Genomic DNA, 17,469 nt, shown 5'->3' with positions numbered 1-17,469 from the left:
CCATAGAAAATATGTGGAGGGAGTTGAAGGTTCGAGTTGCCAAACGTCAGCCTCAAAACCTTAATGACTTGGAGAAGATCTGCAAAGAGGAGTGGGACAAAATCCCTCCTGAGATGTGTGCAAACCTGGTGGCCAACTACAAGAAACGTCTGACCTCTGTGATTACCAACAAGGGTTTTGCCACCAAGTACTAAGTCATGTTTCGCAGAGGGGGTCAAATACTTATTTCCCTCATTAAAACGCAAATCAATTTATAACATTTTTGACATGCGTTTTTCTGGATTCTTTTGTTGTTCCGTCTCTCACTGTTCAAATAAACCTACCATTAAAATTATAGACTGCTCATTTCTTTGTCAGTGGGCAAACATACAAAATTAGCAGGGGATCAAATACTTTTTCCCTCACTGTACAACGCAACTATTATCGAAGTAATTATCACTGAATTGTTTTTAGCAGGTTAGAGCTGGGAATGATTTAGAGGTATGCTTGAGCACAATGTTATTACATAGGGTAGTTTATTGAGCATGTAAATGTGTTACCGTAGGTGTAGATATGCATTACAATAGACTTCTACACTCACTAAAACAGCATTCTTTTGACATTTATAACAATAATTTGCTGTTCCAACATTCAAAGCTGTAAATGTGTATTAGCTACACTTTGTTAAAAACACAATATTTACAATAATAGTAATACACAAAAGGTAGTATATTTGGCATACTTACAACAATCTCATCATTATATAATTTACAATTTCTCAAGTACTGATTAATGTGAATATTTGATCCAAACAATTCACAACTAATTAAAAAGGAAATGAAACATACAAAAGTGAAACATACAAACCATACCCAGGTTAATTCTGAAAACCGTTGTACTGAATTAAGTGATCAATATTTACGCACATTTTTAAAAACTTTTTATTACAAAAAACAGTGTTGTCTTCTCTTCATTAAACACTGACAAGAAACCACCTGACGTGACGACTCCCTAGATTACCGTAGAACAGGAGAAGAGGACTCGATGCCAGTACACTCTGTCCACCGCGAATGTCAAACGGAGACAACACCTCTAACTCACTCGGCTGTACTGTACAAGCGTGACCATACAATGATTAGTTGAAAAATGGTGTTCTAAAAAGATTCTCAAATAGAAGAGCAGCTCTCGTGTGTGTGTGTGTGTGTGTGTACGAGTTGCCGGCAGTTACTGGGTGGCAGATAGCGGGCATCTTTTCCACCATACATACTGCACTTCAAATGCCCATTGTGGTCGCCAGGATAACAACTCAAGAGGTAGAGTGAGTCCTTGGTGATGCAACCACTGTTAACGCAGATTCAAACTCATTTGTGCTAATCTCATATCCCCATTCCTTACTTGTAACAGTTGTCATTCATATACCCCCCTACAATGACTTTTCATCTTAATAACTGGATTTGTCTCAAAGTCTGTTGTTTTTATTGTGGGCTAGTACAAACTCAGCTGGTCTAGTCAATGGAGTGTTTCCAGTTTCCAGGTTCAGGATTCTAGTTTGTCGTTACAGCATACATAGAGCACATCTTCCTTTGGCACAATACTTGGTAAACCCCAAAGGATCCACCACCACATACATACTGCACTCCATGCAGGAGTGTTAGGGTGTGTCCACATCTCTGGCCCCTCTTCCAGCAATGGCCTCCAATTAATAAGAGCTACACACAATTTACTAGAGCAACAGCCTTCAATTTAGTGGCACATGTCAGATGCAAGAACAATGGATTCTTGGAAACATGTGCATTGGTCTAAGAAAGTGGATTTCAAAGATGGAAGGAGCTCTTTATGGCTTAGAGTAGAGCTTGAAGAAAGGTCAAGAGATTTGAGTGATTCAATATCACGAAAGGGGTGGATATCTGAGTAACTTGTTACGACTACAATTCTCCAAGAATAAAAACGAGGCATCAATTTTAGCTACACAGCACTTTTCAAATGGTCATGACAATGAAAGAAATTATCAAATAGGTAAATCTTTCATTCCTGTTCCGGTACCATTTTTGATGTATGTGAACACACCCTCAGCTACTACCATAAACTGAAATGCATATGCATGAGACCTCTAGCACCTTTTAGCTATATAGAAAAGTACAGTGTACTTCAAAAACGTGCAAGACTCATGGATAAAAGACTCTGTTTCCAATACTTAAGGCAAAACACTTCTTATATATAACCAATATATACATATATTGGGACTATTACATCTATCAAAAAATCGACACCTAAATTCGTTGTCTTCATTTTTCTTCAGATAAACGCAGCAATTTACCGTGTGGAACCTACTACTGTACTGGAGCTAAAAGTGCGGAATGACAAAGTCAGTCATTGCAAAGCCCTTTCGAAAAAAGATCTTCACAATGAGACCGACTCACGAGTCTTGAGTCTGTCTTGGGCAGAGCCTGGGATTACCAAACTGAAGAGAAGACAGTGTAAAAAGTGCAAAACGCGCCAGTGGTGTCACCCATCAACCCACAAGGGTTGTAGGTCCTCACCCAGCCTATAGCTGGGAGACCTTCCTGGGGAGAGGTCTGGGTCTGGGGACATGGGGCACCCCGTCGGCCCTGCGAGGGTCCGAAGTTGGGACCAGCTTCATGCTGCTAGTGCGTAGCTGGTGGGGCTTGGGGGGCAGGGCCGGGGGGTCCACACTGGGAGGGATGGAGAGACTGTGGGGCAGGGGAACCGGCCTACGAGGGTTGGAGCGCTCGTACACGCTGTAGGGCGGCGGCGTCTTGTTCTCGCGGCGGATGAGCTCGTCCGAGCCCGAGGAGACCGAGTTGGGCATGGTGGGCCCCTGGTGGGCGGGGTGGTCTCCAGTGGTTGCCTCGGTGCCCGACGCCTCGGACACACTGCAGCGACTCATGGAGGAGATGCCGCTGCTGTAGCTACCGGAGAGGACGGGCGAGTTGGACACCAGTCCAGCCGACTGGCACTCAGTGGGTGAGGGCGTGAAGGGCGGCAATGAACTCTATGGAGAGACAGAAACAGAGAGACAATCAGAAACACAACAGAACAAGAGAACCAAACAGAGAACCAATCAGAAACGGAGAACCAACCACAGCCAATCGCTCAAACAGAAACAGTCTCCTTAAAACTGCACATGTGTGCTTCACAGCCTAATGAGGTATAGCATAAAGGAACAATAAAGCCTATGAAGCATAAGAATAAAGAGACCAGACAGATTGACAGTGCCACAGTGCTTTTTCCACCTCATCATACGTCAGTGTGCATTGGGACGGAGAAATACAATATCCGGCAGTTTCAGCGTGAGGAATCCAATACGTTGTCAAAACGTTTTCTGAGAAATTACATGGAAATACTGCTATATCTTGTTACTCTTAATTGGATTTAGTGGAGTGGACAATTGATATGTTATTTTTGCTACAGTTTGTCATGCTGCGACGCAGCAAACTCATGTTTCTGTCTGACAATTCGAAATATTCATGTAACTTCTCTCAACAAGACTGAAGCTAAATGCTCGTTGATATGTTAATATTCCCCACAAATCTCAAAGGCCTGGAGCGCTGAGCTGCCCCTCACAGCACAATCAAAGAAGACCCCTCAGCAGACCTTCAACAGGTCCCATTATCACACACACACACACACACACACACACACACACACACACACACACACACACACACACGGCATTGTATTTGTGTTGCTGTTTGTGCCTCACTTATAAAAAACTGCCAGTGCAAAGACAAACTGTATTTTATTTTCTAACAAAAAATATGAATTTCTCAATGCAGATTTGTAAAATCCTGTTAAAATGTCACTCTTAAACTGCCTTGTCACATGCAGGCTGGTGCTAGATAATAAATTGCTCATTAGCAGAGTTATCTGACAGGCGAAAGCCAATGTGGATGAGAACATGAGACGACATAGAGGGGGAAGATAATTCAATTGTGGTTCGATACTGCCTGACAACCAACAGAGAAACCATATAGCACACAGACATTCAAAGTACTGTCAGAACACTCAACAGCATTAGTAGGAGAACAGATAGAGATGCACAAGCACACACCCTCGACACACACAGGTATTCAGTAAGGCACACACCCTCGACACACACAGGTATTCAGTCAGGCACACACCCTCGACACACACAGGTATTCAGTCAGGCACACACCCTCGACACACACAGGTATTCAGTAAGGCACACACCCTCGACACACACAGGTATTCAGTCAGGCACACACCCACACGCATGTTTGATTCGCGCCTGTCTCAGTGGACTAATCCGTTGAGGAGGCCACAAGAATGTCAGTCCATCATCAAGACATGATACTGAAATTGTATATGGTTATAGTATGTGAAAAAATAATGGTGCAACACTAATATAAACTACCGTTCAAAATGGTCACTTAGAAATGTCCTTGTTTTTTAAAAGAAAAGCACCTTTTTTGTCCATTAAAATAACATCAAATTGATCAGAAATAAAGTGTACACATTGTTAATGTTGAAAATGATTATTGTAGGAATTTCTACATAGTCTCTGATAATGGGCCTCTGCAAGCCTATCACTCCTGTGTTCCAATGGCACGTTGTTAGCTAATACAAGGTTTCATCATCATTTTAAAAGGCTAATTGATCATTAGAAAACCCTTTTGAAATTATGTTTGCACAGCTGAAAACTGTTGTTCTGATTAAAGAAGCAATAAAACTTGAGTATCTGGAGCATCAGCATTTGTGGGTTCAATTACAGGCTCAAAATGGCCAGAAACAAAGACTTTCTTCTGAAACTCGTCATTCTATTCTTGTTCTGTGAAATGAAGGTATTTTCAATGCAAGAAATTGCCAAGAAACGGAAGATCTCGTACAACGCTGTGTACAACTTCCTTCACAGAACAGCGTAAACAGGCTCTAACAAGAATAGAAAGAGGAGTGGGAGGCCCCGGTGCACAACTTAGCAAGAGGACAAGTACATTAGAGTGTCTAGTTTGAGAAACAGACGCCCTACAAGTCCTCAAATGGCAGCTTCATTAAATAGTACCCACAAAACACCAGTCTCAACATCAACGGTGAAGAGGCGACTCTGGGATGCTGGCCTTCTAGGCAGAATGTCAAAATTGGATTAGCTAACACAACATGCCATTGGAACACAGGAGTGATGGTTGCTATAAATGGGCCCCTGTACGCCTATGTACAGTGCCTTGCGAAAGTATTCGGCCCCCTTGAACTTTGCAACCTTTTGCCACATTTCAGGCTTCAAACATAAAGATATAAAACTGTATTTTTTTTGTGAAGAATCAACAACAAGTTGGACACAATCATGAAGTGGAACGACATTTATTGGATATTTCAAACTTTTTTAACAAATCAAAAACTGAAAAATTGGGCGTGCAAAATTATTCAGCCCCCGTAAGTTAATACTTTGTAGCGCCACCTTTTGCTGCGATTACAGCTGTAAGTCGCTTGGGGTATGTCTCTATCAGTTTTGCACATCGAGAGACTGAAATTTTTTCCCATTCCTCCTTGCAAAACAGCTCGAGCTCAGTGAGGTTGGATGGAGAGCATTTGTGAACAGCAGTTTTCAGTTCTTTCCACAGATTCTCGATTGGATTCAGGTCTGGACTTTGACTTGGCCATTCTAACACCTGGATATGTTTATTTTTGAACCATTCCATTGTAGATTTTGCTTTATGTTTTGGATCATTGTCTTGTTGGAAGACAAATCTCCGTCCCAGTCTCAGGTCTTTTGCAGACTCCATCAGGTTTTCTTCCAGAATGGTCCTGTATTTGGCTCCATCCATCTTCCCATCAATTTGAACCATCTTCCCTGTCCCTGCTGAAGAAAAGCAGGCCCAAACCATGATGCTGCCACCACCATGTTTGACAGTGGGGATGGTGTGTTCAGCTGTGTTGCTTTTATGCCAAACATAACGTTTTGCATTGTTGCCAAAAAGTTCAATTTTGGTTTCATCTGACCAGAGCACCTTCTTCCACATGTTTGGTGTGTCTCCCAGGTGGGAGCAATTTCCAAATGTCTGAACGTACCACGTTTATCTGTACAAACAATAGTACGCAAGTATAAACACCATGGGATCATGCAGCCATCATACCGCTCAGGAAGGAGACGCTTTCTGTCTCCTAGAGATGAATGTACTTTGGTGCGAAAAGTGCGAATCAATCCCAGAACAACAGCAAAAGACCTTGTGAAGATGCTGGAGGAAACAGGTACGAAAGTATCTATATCCACAGTAAAACTAGTCCTATATTGACATAACCTGAAAGGCCGCTCAGCAAGGAAGAAGCCACTGCTCCAAAACCGCCATAAAAAAGACAGACAACGGTTTGCAACTGCACATGGGGACAAAGATCGTACTTTTTGGAAAAATGTAGAATGGTCTGATGAACCAAAAATAGAACTGTTTGGCCATAATGACCATCGTTATGTTTGGAGGAGAAAGGGGGAGGCTTGCAAGCAGAAGAACACCATCCCAACTGTGAAGCACAGGGGTGGCAGCATCATGTTGTGGGGGTGCTTTGCTGCAGGAGGGACTGGTGCACTTCACAAAATAGATGGCATCATAAGGCAGGAAACTTATGTGGATATATTGAAGCAACATCTCAAGACATCAGTCAGGAAGTTAAAGCTTGGTTGCAAATGGGCCTTCCAAATGGACAATGGCCGCAAGCATACTTCCAAAGTTGTGGCAAAATTGCTTAAAGACAACCAAGTCAAGGTATTTGAGTGGCCATCACAAAGCCCTGACCTCAATCCTATAGAACATTTGTGGGCAGAACTGAAAATTGTGTGTGAGCAAGGAAGCCTACAAACCTGACTCAGTTACACCCGCTCTGTCAAGAGGAATGGGCCAAAATTCACCCAACTTATTGTGGGAAGCTTGTGGAAGGCTACCCGAAACGTTTGACCCAAGTTAAACAATTTAAAGGCAATGCTACCAAATACTTATTGAGTGTATGTAAACTTCTGACCCACTGGGAATGTGATGAAATAAATACAAGCTGAAATGAACCATTCTCTACTATTATTCTGACATTTCACATTCTTAAAATAATGTAGTGATCCTAACTGACCTAAGACAGGGAATTTTTACTAGGATTAAAATGTAAGGAATTGTGAAAAACCGAGTTTAAATGTATTTGGCTAAGGTGTATGTAAACTTCCAACTTCAACTGTCCATACACAGCTCCATTGGCCTCAACAGGATATATTAACCAGCAGCCAGCTAACAACCCATAAAAGATTATAGGAAAGGTACAGGGCAGTTGTTTAATAAAATATGGAGACAACTACAAATACTTGTAGTTGTACCAGGTTCAGGGATATATAATGAAGAGGCTCTTCCTCTTGGTATGTGAGTGGGGGAGACATAGGGTTGTTATGGTGTTAAGAATAAAACTTCAGGAGAGAGGACAAGACTTGAACGCAACACTTTAACCTGTTGCCTTGAACGCAGCTCCCAAGCAACTCAACAAGCATCAGCTGCTGCTCCTCATTGCTAATCAGACTCCTCTCTGTTCCGCAGTGCATGTTGTGTGGTGTTACTTACTAGCCTTTTGAAGTCTTGCATTGCTCCTTCTCTACCTTCTATCTAGTATATTTTAGGTTCTTCCAAGGATCTCATAGGAGTGATTGCCATCACCACAGCAGCCTAACTATCAAGAACTGGAGATGATGTTTTGAGACTCAAAGCCAAACCCTACAGAGTCCACTCCCTGGATCCTTCATCTGCAGCCATTGGCTTCATCCGGTCCATTCTCATTCACCTCCTGAATCATCATTCCAACATCCATTCTACTTCCTCAATAAGTATTTTTAACCAATTTTAATGCCTGGCACTTAAACTTGTGAATGTGTGTGGTTTAAGTGGTGAGCAGGATGCTATACTGAGAGAACTCTTTCAGGGCCCTGGACTCAGCTGAGTTCTGTTTAGCTGGGCTGGCCAACCCGGATCAGTGTCATCTGTCACAGCCCAGTAACCACAGATTCACAGATGGACGCATGCATGCACAAATACATACACCAAGTACCACATGCAAGCATGCATGTATGCAAACCCGCACACATTCAGACAAGCATGCAGGCAAACAGGATCAAATGAGTCATCTACTGCTGGAATGAAGGACTTGGGGTTCTGATCCCATGCTGTCCTCCTGACCCTATTTGTAGTGCACAGTACATTCAGATCAGCAGCATCAGAAAAACACTAGAGGACACAATTGCAATCACACACCACAACACCAACCTTTTGTGGAGATCTGGATGTTGGGAGAGGGGACTGCGACCTCATAGTCTTGGCTGAAGAGCCTGTTGACAGTCAACCGGAGAGAAACAGAGAAAGAAAGAAAAGAGGGCACGTTTAACTCCTGCCACCATTTTGTACCAGTCGACTTGATGACACTGGAGTGAGCCCTCCACAGCTGAGGACTTCAGGAGGTTTGGGCATCTATGAATCAAATAATCGCACAGTCGCGGGTCCTTAGCCAGCACTAAGCTGTTTATACATCCAACAGCTGCTCTTTGGAGGGCAAAACACTCAATTCAACGCAACAACAGGGGGAAAAGTCAGCTCTAGTGAATCACAAAATAAATATATAATTAAAAAAATATAATAACATAAGTCTAAGTTTACTGGAAGTGTCAGGCTCAGGGCTTGAAAAGTGGGAGTTTGGGAGTTATGTGCACTGCATGTGTGTATGTTTGTGTGTGTATGTGTGCACTCTGTGTGTGTGTATGTGTGCACTGTGTGTGTATATGTTTGTTTGTATGTGCATGTGTGTGTGTGTGTAGGCTTGCTGTTTGGGGATTTAATGAACCCCTGAAGCACCACAGAGATTAAAGTGGATGGAGATAGTATGAGAAGGCTCATCTATACAATCTTATAGTATAGTTGAGTCTAACTGGTTATAGTTATTATATATAGTTTGGATTATTAAGTAGCAGGCGGTATAGCAGAGGAAAAATATGCCCTCTAGACTGGTTGCCCCCTCAGATAAAAGACATTCATAAGGTATTCACGGCTTTATGACGTGAGCTTGACCAATTTATTTGTCTATAGCAACTCTTCTGCAATCATCATCAAAGTCAATCATATAGATCGTTTTTTTGATTTTCCTCCTGTACCAAAGCTTGTCAGATAGTTCATTATTGTTCATAAGTTTAAAAAATACAGTTTTTTATTTTTTATTTAACCTTTATTTAACTAGGCAAGTCAATTTACAATAACGTCGAAGGAATAAATAGCTTTGGTACTGGACAATTTGTGTACTCAACAGTGCTAGATGGTTGCCTTTGGCAGGATAATAACAAGTTGGCTAGAGCAGAAACAGACAGGCACCCAGGCTAGAATACAGACCATTATTATACAGTATGTGTACATCATGTGAAGGAGAAGTTATTTATAGAAGCAAACCAGGAGGAATAGAAGAGAGCAGCTGAGTTTATAGCAGAGAGTTGACAGCGTAACAACGAGCCTTGTAAGAGAGCAGGTGGAAGCACCAGGTGTCAAAATATGGGGGAAAGGATTAGTGCCATTCCTCATTGGTCGAGTGTTCTGATTGGTTTACCTGAGTATGGTGGCCTAGGAGGTACAGGGGGACAGAGCAACTTTCCCACAGTGTCAGAGAACTGTGTGTTGTTGACCTCTTTTACACTGTCTAGACTCCGGCTACTGAAGGTGGTTCTCACTATGTTGGTGTACAAACATATAGACAGACATGCATCAATCACTGCTCATTGGGTTACAACACGACACAACATATCACAACACATCAGACGATGTAGACTAGAATCTAGATCTGTATTAGAATGTAATCCTAGTCAATAACAGAACATTTGATAACAGAGGTAGAGATTCGTGTCGTGTGTTGTAACTGATCATTTATGACAGAGTTACTACATTTCAAGATCTTCTTAGCCTAAATATAAAGCATGGGCAGGGGGAGATTTGACAGACTGCACCTTCAATTTGTGGGGGTGGCAGATAGCCTAGCAGTTAAGAGCGTTGGGCCAGTAACCAGAAGGTCGCTAGTTTTGAATTCCCGAGCCGACAAGGTGAAAAATCGATGAATGTGCCCTTGAGGAAGGCACTTCATCATAATTGCTCCACGACCGCCATTGAATGGCAGACCTTGAGTGTGACCCCGGCTCTCCGAGGGTGTCTCAGAGAGTGTGATATGCAAAAAAACACCTTTCCAATTAATACACACATATGTGTGAAATAGGACAAATACAAATTATGAATTATTATTAACAATCAACCACACCTCAATCTTCGTATGTACTGAATATCATGCAACTGACAAGTTTTAGTTGATCGTAAACCCTCGCTGTGCTGTTTAGAATGCAGTGAGAGAAATCACACTGTAAATAACACTTCCCTGTTCTCTCCTGTTAATACGAAGGTGCTCTTCCTGTGTTAAGTTCATTCTTCCACAAACTGGTGTAAAAGAGCAGGTTTGCGCATTTCCACTTAAGCTGAGCGACGACACCTTAAAGTGGCACACCACCGTGCTTGTGGATCGCCGTGATTTAAAAAAAAAAAAAACAGGTATATTAAAGTTCCACATATGTTTTATATTTTCTATAAAATACTAATTTCATGAGTTAATTTTCCCTGAACCTTTAACCTTCAGTGAAGTTTCACAGAAAGCAATCAAACAGCTGAGCTTTTTTAATTACACAAGGGCCCTTCCAAACTAGATTTGAAATGCCGCCCCACTGGAATATGTAAAAATATAAAGCGCTTATATAACATACAAAATATACAAAACAGACATCTGTGGATAAAGAAAACTGACACACATATGCATTTATACATATGGATAACCTTCCGAAAAGGCGTATCCCATCAACCCTTGGGGAATAAACGTGTTTTCACGCGTTCTGATATTAATATATAAAAAGCATCAATTTAATGTGTGTGTGTGTGTCCAAAAATGGAACCCGATTCCCTATAAAGTGCACTACTTTCGACCAGAGCCCCATGGGCCTTGGTCAAAAGTAGGGCACTATATAAGGAATAGGGTGCCATTTGGGATTCCTCGCATGTCTGTTGTTGACTGTGAATACTGATGGAGCTGAGAAGGAATAGACCTCATGGGGAGAGGCTGTCATTGAAGCAGATGTCTCCTCTCCAGACAAAGTCTGTCACACTCTCACCGGTCAGTCTGTCAACTATACCGGTCAGTCTGTCAACTACACTCATGTCCGGACAGATGACCACAGCTATGATCTCTTTGACTGACTAGGATGAGAAGCGACTGTTTAGCAGGCCGCTAGTGTCTTGGTACGACACATAGCCCAGGATACTTTGGTGATGTAATGATTTTGGGCTTATATACTCATGTACTGGAAAGAGAGATGGAGACAATGACTGAGATGACATACAAGACAATGAGACATGTTTTACCTTTGTCTGGTGCAGAAAGGTTAGGATCACTTCGGGGTAGTGTGGTGTCACCTATTTGATGAGGGGTCGCCCTCTAGAAAAAGCAAACAAGACAGCACAATACTGAAGCTACAAAATCCATAAAGGAGAGTAAGATATTTTGACTTATGTGGAGTTCAGGTTTTACAGTCTTAATTTTGAGAAATCCATACTATGAGTGACATTTCATGCCGGCTGAAGAGCTTTTTTGGTTCAGACTGCAGAGATCTTAATTAAGGTATTATAACTGTACTTGTCTGAGTATTGATTTGTTTGTGTGTGTTCACCTGTGCAGGGTCTAGGGGATTGGGGTAGATGGCACTGACGGGTCTCTCCCTGGAAGAGAGGCAGGAGTTCTCTCTGGAATGCTTGTGTTTGTCCTGGAGCTGGGGAGAACCTGGAGGGAAAGGTGAAGAGAGAGGAGAGATTTAGATGTAGATTTTATTGGTGACAGCTAGTCTTCCTGAGGTCCAACACGTAACGAAAAATACTTTAAAATGTACATACATTTAAAAACATTAACAACATATATTAGTCTTACAGGCATACATACAGTACCAGTCAAATGTTTCAAGGGTTTTTCTTAATTTTTTACTATTTTCTACATTGTAGAATAATAGTGAAGACATCAAAACTATGGAATCATGTAGTAACCAAAAAAGTGTTAAACAAATCAAAATATATTTTATATTTGAGATTCTTCAAAGTAGCCACCCTTTGCCTTGATGACAGCTTTGCACACTCTTGGCATTCTCTTAACCAGCTTCACCTGGAATGCTTTTCCAACAGCCTTGAAGTAGTTCCCACATGCTGAGCAATTGTTGGCTGCTTTTCCAACTCATCATAAACCATCTCAATTGGGTTGAGATCAGGTGATTGTGTAGGCCGGGTCATCTGATGCAACACTCCATCACTCTCTTTCTTTGCTAAATAGCCCTTACACAGCATGGAGGTGTGTTGTGTCATTATCCTGTGGAAAAACAAATCATAGTCCCTCTAAGCGCAAACCAGATGGGATAGCGTATCGCTGCAGAATGCTGTGGTAGCCATGCTAGTTAAGTGTGCCTTGAATTCTCAATAAATCACAGACGGTGAGGGGGTGCTTTGCTGGTGACACTATCACACCTCCTCTTCCATGCTTCACAGTGGGAACCACGGAGATCATCCATTCACCTGCTCTGCGTCTCACAAAGACATGGCGGTTGGAGCCAAAAATCTCAAATTTGGACACATCAGACAAAAGGACAGATTTCCACCAGTCTAATGTCCATTGCTCGTGTTTCTTGGCCCAAGCAGGTCTCTTCTTATTATTGCTGTCCTTTAGTAGTGGTTTCTTTGCAGCAATTTGACCATGAAGGCCTGATTCACATAGTTTCCTCTGAACAGTTGACATTGAGATGCGTCTGTTACTTGAACTCAGAGAAGCATTTATTTGGGCTGCAATCTGAGGTTCAGTTAACTCTATTGAACTTATCCTCTGCAGCAGAGGTAACTCTAGGTCTTCCTTTCCTGTGGCGGTCCTCATGAGAGCAAGTTTCATCATAGCACTTGATGGTTTTTGCGACTGCACTTGAAGAACCTTTCAAAGTTCTTGACATTTTCCGCATTGACTGAACTTCATGTCTTAAAGTAATGATTGTTTCTCTTTGCTTATTTTAGCTGTTCTTGACATAATATGGACTTGGTATTTTACCAAATAGGGATATCTTCTGTAGCCCTATTGTCACAACACAAATAATTGGCTCAAACGCATTAAGGAAATAAATTCCACAAATTAACTTTTAACAAGGCACACCTGTTAATTGAAATGTATTCCAGGTGACTACCCCATGAAGCTGGTTGAGAGAATGGCAAAGGGTGGCTACTTTGAAGAGTCTCAAATATAAAATATATTTTGATTTGTTTAACACTTTTTTGGTTACGACATATGTGTTATTTCATAGTTTTGACGTATTCACTATTGTTCTACAATGTAGCAAATAGTAAAAATAAAGAACACCCTGGAATGAGTAGGTGTGTCCAAACTTTTGACTGGTACTGTACATTACTACATATTAGAGAACGACCAATAATCGTCTGTGTAACGGTTTTCTTGAGTTGAAGGAGAGGCGGACCAAAACGCAGCGTGGTGATTATTCATGGTTCTTTAATAAAGAAACTATACATGAATAGACTAAAAAAAACAAGAAATGTGAAAAACCAAAACAGCCCTATCTGGTGCAAACACAGAGACAGGAACAATCACCCACAAAACCCAACACAAAACAGGCTACCTAAATATGGCTCCCAATCAGAGACAATGACTAACACCTGCCTCTGATTGAGAACCATATCAGGCCCAAACACAGAAATAGACAAACTAGACATGTAACATAGAATGCACACTCAGATCACACCCTGACCAACCAAAACATAGAAACATACAAAGCAAACTATGGTCAGGGTGTGACAGTCTGAGACGATATATCGGGCCGATGTTGGCCTTTTCTAGTCTATAGGCTATCAACCCTTCTCTATGTCGGCTCTTCTGATAGTCCCTCTACATAGCAAAGCTGCTGCTATGCCAGCCGCCATTCATTCACTGCCTGAGCCACGAGCACTGCACAATGCCGAAGCAAATCAACAGCAGCAAGCTAGCTCATTCTCCAACAGAAAGTTGCAGTATTGAGAAATGGATGAATTGACACAGTGACCAAAATCAAACTCCTGTTGCAAATATTAGTTTAGTTAATTCACTAATAATAAGGCTAGTGTTGATGTGCCCTTGACATGCATGCAATAAGCAAGTTAGCTAAGCAGATAGCTAGCTATATGACCTGTTAGCAAAGATTACAATAACTAAACCTTTCATCTGTGGTGTTAGCTAGCTAGCTAGCTAGCTATATTAGCTACTATGCTAGTTAGCTGGCTAGATTAACATGGTGCAAAGATATCAGATAGGAGCTAATGGCAGAGAGGAAGAGTGAGGCTCAACTCGGCAGAATATCTCCCTCCCTCCAGCTGGTGGCATTTTATTAGATGTTTTGCCCACCAAGCAATGAAGCTTTTGTATGGAGGTCAATGAGTGTGGAATTTGGTCAACAAAAAATGTATGGCTTATTTGCTACGTAAGGTTTATTTGATCTAATAGATGTTTCGTAATGCTTAAGTTGTTACGAGTGTACTGATATAAGTAGGACACGTGACATCCTGGCAACTTTAAGGCTAGTAGCAGAGCATCTCTCGCCATTGAATACACGTGGTTGTCATCAACCCTCATTGAATATTCAAAAGAAGATGACAATAAATTAGATGTATCCACCAATCCAAAGAAAGGATAGGCAGGAATTACAGCCCACCTTGCCGCTTTGTGGACAACGATTGCATTGTTGCCAAAAAGTTCAATTTTGGTTTCATCTGACCAGAGCACCTTCTTCCGCATGTTTGGTGTCTCCCAGGTGGCTTGTGGCAAACTTTAAACAACACTTTTTATGGATATCTTTAAGAAATGGCTTTCTTCTTGCCACTCTTCCATAAAGGCCAGATTTGTGCAATATACGACTGATTGTTGTCCTATGGACAGAGTCTCCCACCTCAGCTGTAGATCTCTGCAGTTCATCCAGAGTGATCATGGGCCTCTTGGCTGCATCTCTGATCAGTCTTCTCCTTGTATGAGCTGAAAGTTTAGAGGGACGGCTAGGTCTTGGTAGATTTGCAGTGGTCTGATACTCCTTCCATTTCAATATTATCGCTTGCACAGTGCTCCTTCGGATGTTTAAAGCTTGGGAAATCTTTTTGTATCCAAATCCGGCTATAAACTTCTTCACAACAGTATCTCGGACCTGCCTGGTGTGTTCCTTGTTCTTCATGATGCTCTCTGCGCTTTTAACGGACCTCTGAGACTATCACAGTGAAGGTGCATTTATACGGAGACTTGATTACACACAGGTGGATTGTATTTATCCTCATTAGTAATTTAGGTCAACATTGGATCATTCAGAGATCCTCACTGAACTTCTGGAGAGAGTTTGCTGCACTGAAAGTAAAGGGGCTGAATAATTTTGCACGCCCAATTTTTCAGTTTTTGATTTGTTAAAAAAGTTTGAAATATCCAATAAATGTCGTTCCACTTCATGATTGTGTCCCACTTGTTGTTGATTCTTCACAAAAAAATACAGTTTTATATCTTTATGTTTGAAGCCTGAAATGTGGCAAAAGGTCGCAAAGTTCAAGGGGGCCGAATACTTTCGCAAGGCACTGTATCTTGTCAGTATATACATAATCTTTGCCAATGTAGCTAGCTAACGTTAGCTGGTTATCATTTTGAACATGCACCATTTTCTGCAACGAGCCATCTGACTTGCGGTGTAACGTTAGTTATTTACTGGTGTGCTAATCTGACCAGCGATAATCGTATCCGTAAGCAGTAGGATGAAGTTACAATATACATATGCTTTAACTAGGTTAACAAGATCAGATAGGGGAGAGACGTTGTGTTATTTGTTTTATTGGCGAGAGAGAGAGACAGAAAGAGAGAGAGAGGAAGAGGGGGGGGGGGGGGGGGGAGTGTGAGAATAGGTGTTAAACCAATGATGACACAAAAAACACAAGTGCAAAAGGTGGTCTTGTTAGAAAAGCGATACACACAAATAAACGAGCATAGAAGCTGGCAGTCAACAACCATCGACCAACCAACAGCTCCCTGTTCCACATCCTCCACCCTGGCTGTTTCCATCTCACTAACCTCAGCACATAAAAGACCTGTCCTGCGGGGCTGGCTGTCAGATTGTGGTGGCGCCAGACACTCATTCCAGGGATAATGTGTACACAGACGACGCACGCACACGTGTGCACAGATACACGCAAACACATTGCAGGCAGTAACGATTACAGCGTATCACTGGCTGCCCATAGATCCTTTTCCATTACACATTATATGGCAATTAGCTTTAGAATGGACATCATATGGGAATCTTACAGGCAGTTCAGTTTGCTGTACATCTCTAAACACTTTATGGTCCTGGCAGTGGCTTTATAGGGGTCCTTCTGGTTGCACAGGAGCTTGCCAAGGGGAGTGTACAGGCATCCAGAAATGTCTCCATGTATTCTTATGTTTATGATCTGCGTCGGGCAGAAACACGTGAGTGTCTGAGCGAGGGGAGATAAGAGGCTGGAGGAGCGATTAGATAGTCACAATCCTCTAGAGAACCTCCTAACCTGGCCGGCTGTGGCACCAAGCTTCTTATAGGGCTTAGAGACATTCTCTCTGATTCACAGGCGTAATCAACAATGCACCCTCTCAAGATTTGATTTGTGTCTCCATTTCATCTCTCTTTCTTTCTCCCATGTGTGCATTCATGCATACATTTTTTTCAATCACACAACACTTAGTTTCTTACCAATCTAACTACATGACAACAAAACGGTAATCCTTTGATTTCTCCTCCTTCGTGCTATTTCTTTCTGTCTATTTTCATCTCTTTTGTTTGGTTTGTTTGTTTGGTTTATTTGGATGGGGACAAGTGCAAACACATGGACACATTGAACATGGGTGTTTCTATCGAACACAAATTGTCAACAACCGTCCCTAGAATGTCTTTTATGGAACACAAAAGGAAAGAAAGTCATGCATAATCAATTCAAATGACATTGAATCACATATCAGCACATTATCGCAATTACATGCACAAAGCAAATCTCTGGGGGTATGAACCAAACCAGCGTATGGCTTTGTCTGAGAACTTGAACATGTGGAGTTTGGAGATCAGTACACTGTGATTAACTATGTCAAAGGACGTGTTCATGTCACGGAAGACTGCTCCGACCACGTTTCCCTCATCCAATGATTTCTTGATGTCCTCCAGTAGGACACCGTTTTCTGTTTCAGTGAAGTATTTTGGTCTGAATACAGATTGTTCCCAGTGCAAGTACTGATACTATTTCAGATATGATATGAGCTGTTTTTTCTTCTCTCTCTCTCTCTCTCTCTCTCTCTCTCTCTCTCTCTCTCTCCTTCTAGAGAGGTTATTTTCTCCCAATGTTTTTCTTTCAAAGTCATATTTGTTTT

At 41.8% G+C, this 17,469-nt stretch overlaps 1 protein-coding gene across 5 annotated transcripts in view; it reads right to left on the bottom strand.

Annotated features, from left to right (window-relative positions):
- Positions 1 to 498: 498 nt before the first annotated feature.
- The window catches only part of LOC110500216 (dedicator of cytokinesis protein 4), a 146,183-nt gene continuing 129,212 nt past the window's right edge, over positions 499 to 17,469 (bottom strand). For 4 of the 5 annotated variants that reach the window (XM_036957600.1, XM_036957602.1, XM_036957601.1 and 1 more), the window contains 5 exons: positions 11,711 to 11,820; positions 11,406 to 11,478; positions 9,562 to 9,681; positions 8,241 to 8,302; positions 499 to 2,992 (listed from right to left, as the gene is read on the bottom strand). In XM_036957600.1, the coding sequence (XP_036813495.1) occupies positions 2,525 to 2,992; positions 8,241 to 8,302; positions 9,562 to 9,681; positions 11,406 to 11,478; positions 11,711 to 11,820 (833 nt within the window). In that variant the 3' untranslated portion in view covers positions 499 to 2,524. The remainder of the gene's footprint in view (positions 2,993 to 8,240; positions 8,303 to 9,561; positions 9,682 to 11,405; positions 11,479 to 11,710; positions 11,821 to 17,469) is intronic. The other variant, XM_036957603.1, reaches the window with a different exon arrangement.

Source organism: Oncorhynchus mykiss, chromosome 21, assembly GCF_013265735.2.
Source record: "Oncorhynchus mykiss isolate Arlee chromosome 21, USDA_OmykA_1.1, whole genome shotgun sequence".
Lineage (NCBI taxonomy): Eukaryota > Metazoa > Chordata > Actinopteri > Salmoniformes > Salmonidae > Oncorhynchus > Oncorhynchus mykiss.
Note: the sequence above shows the minus strand (reverse complement) of the source record. Positions and strands in the feature narration are given on the sequence as shown.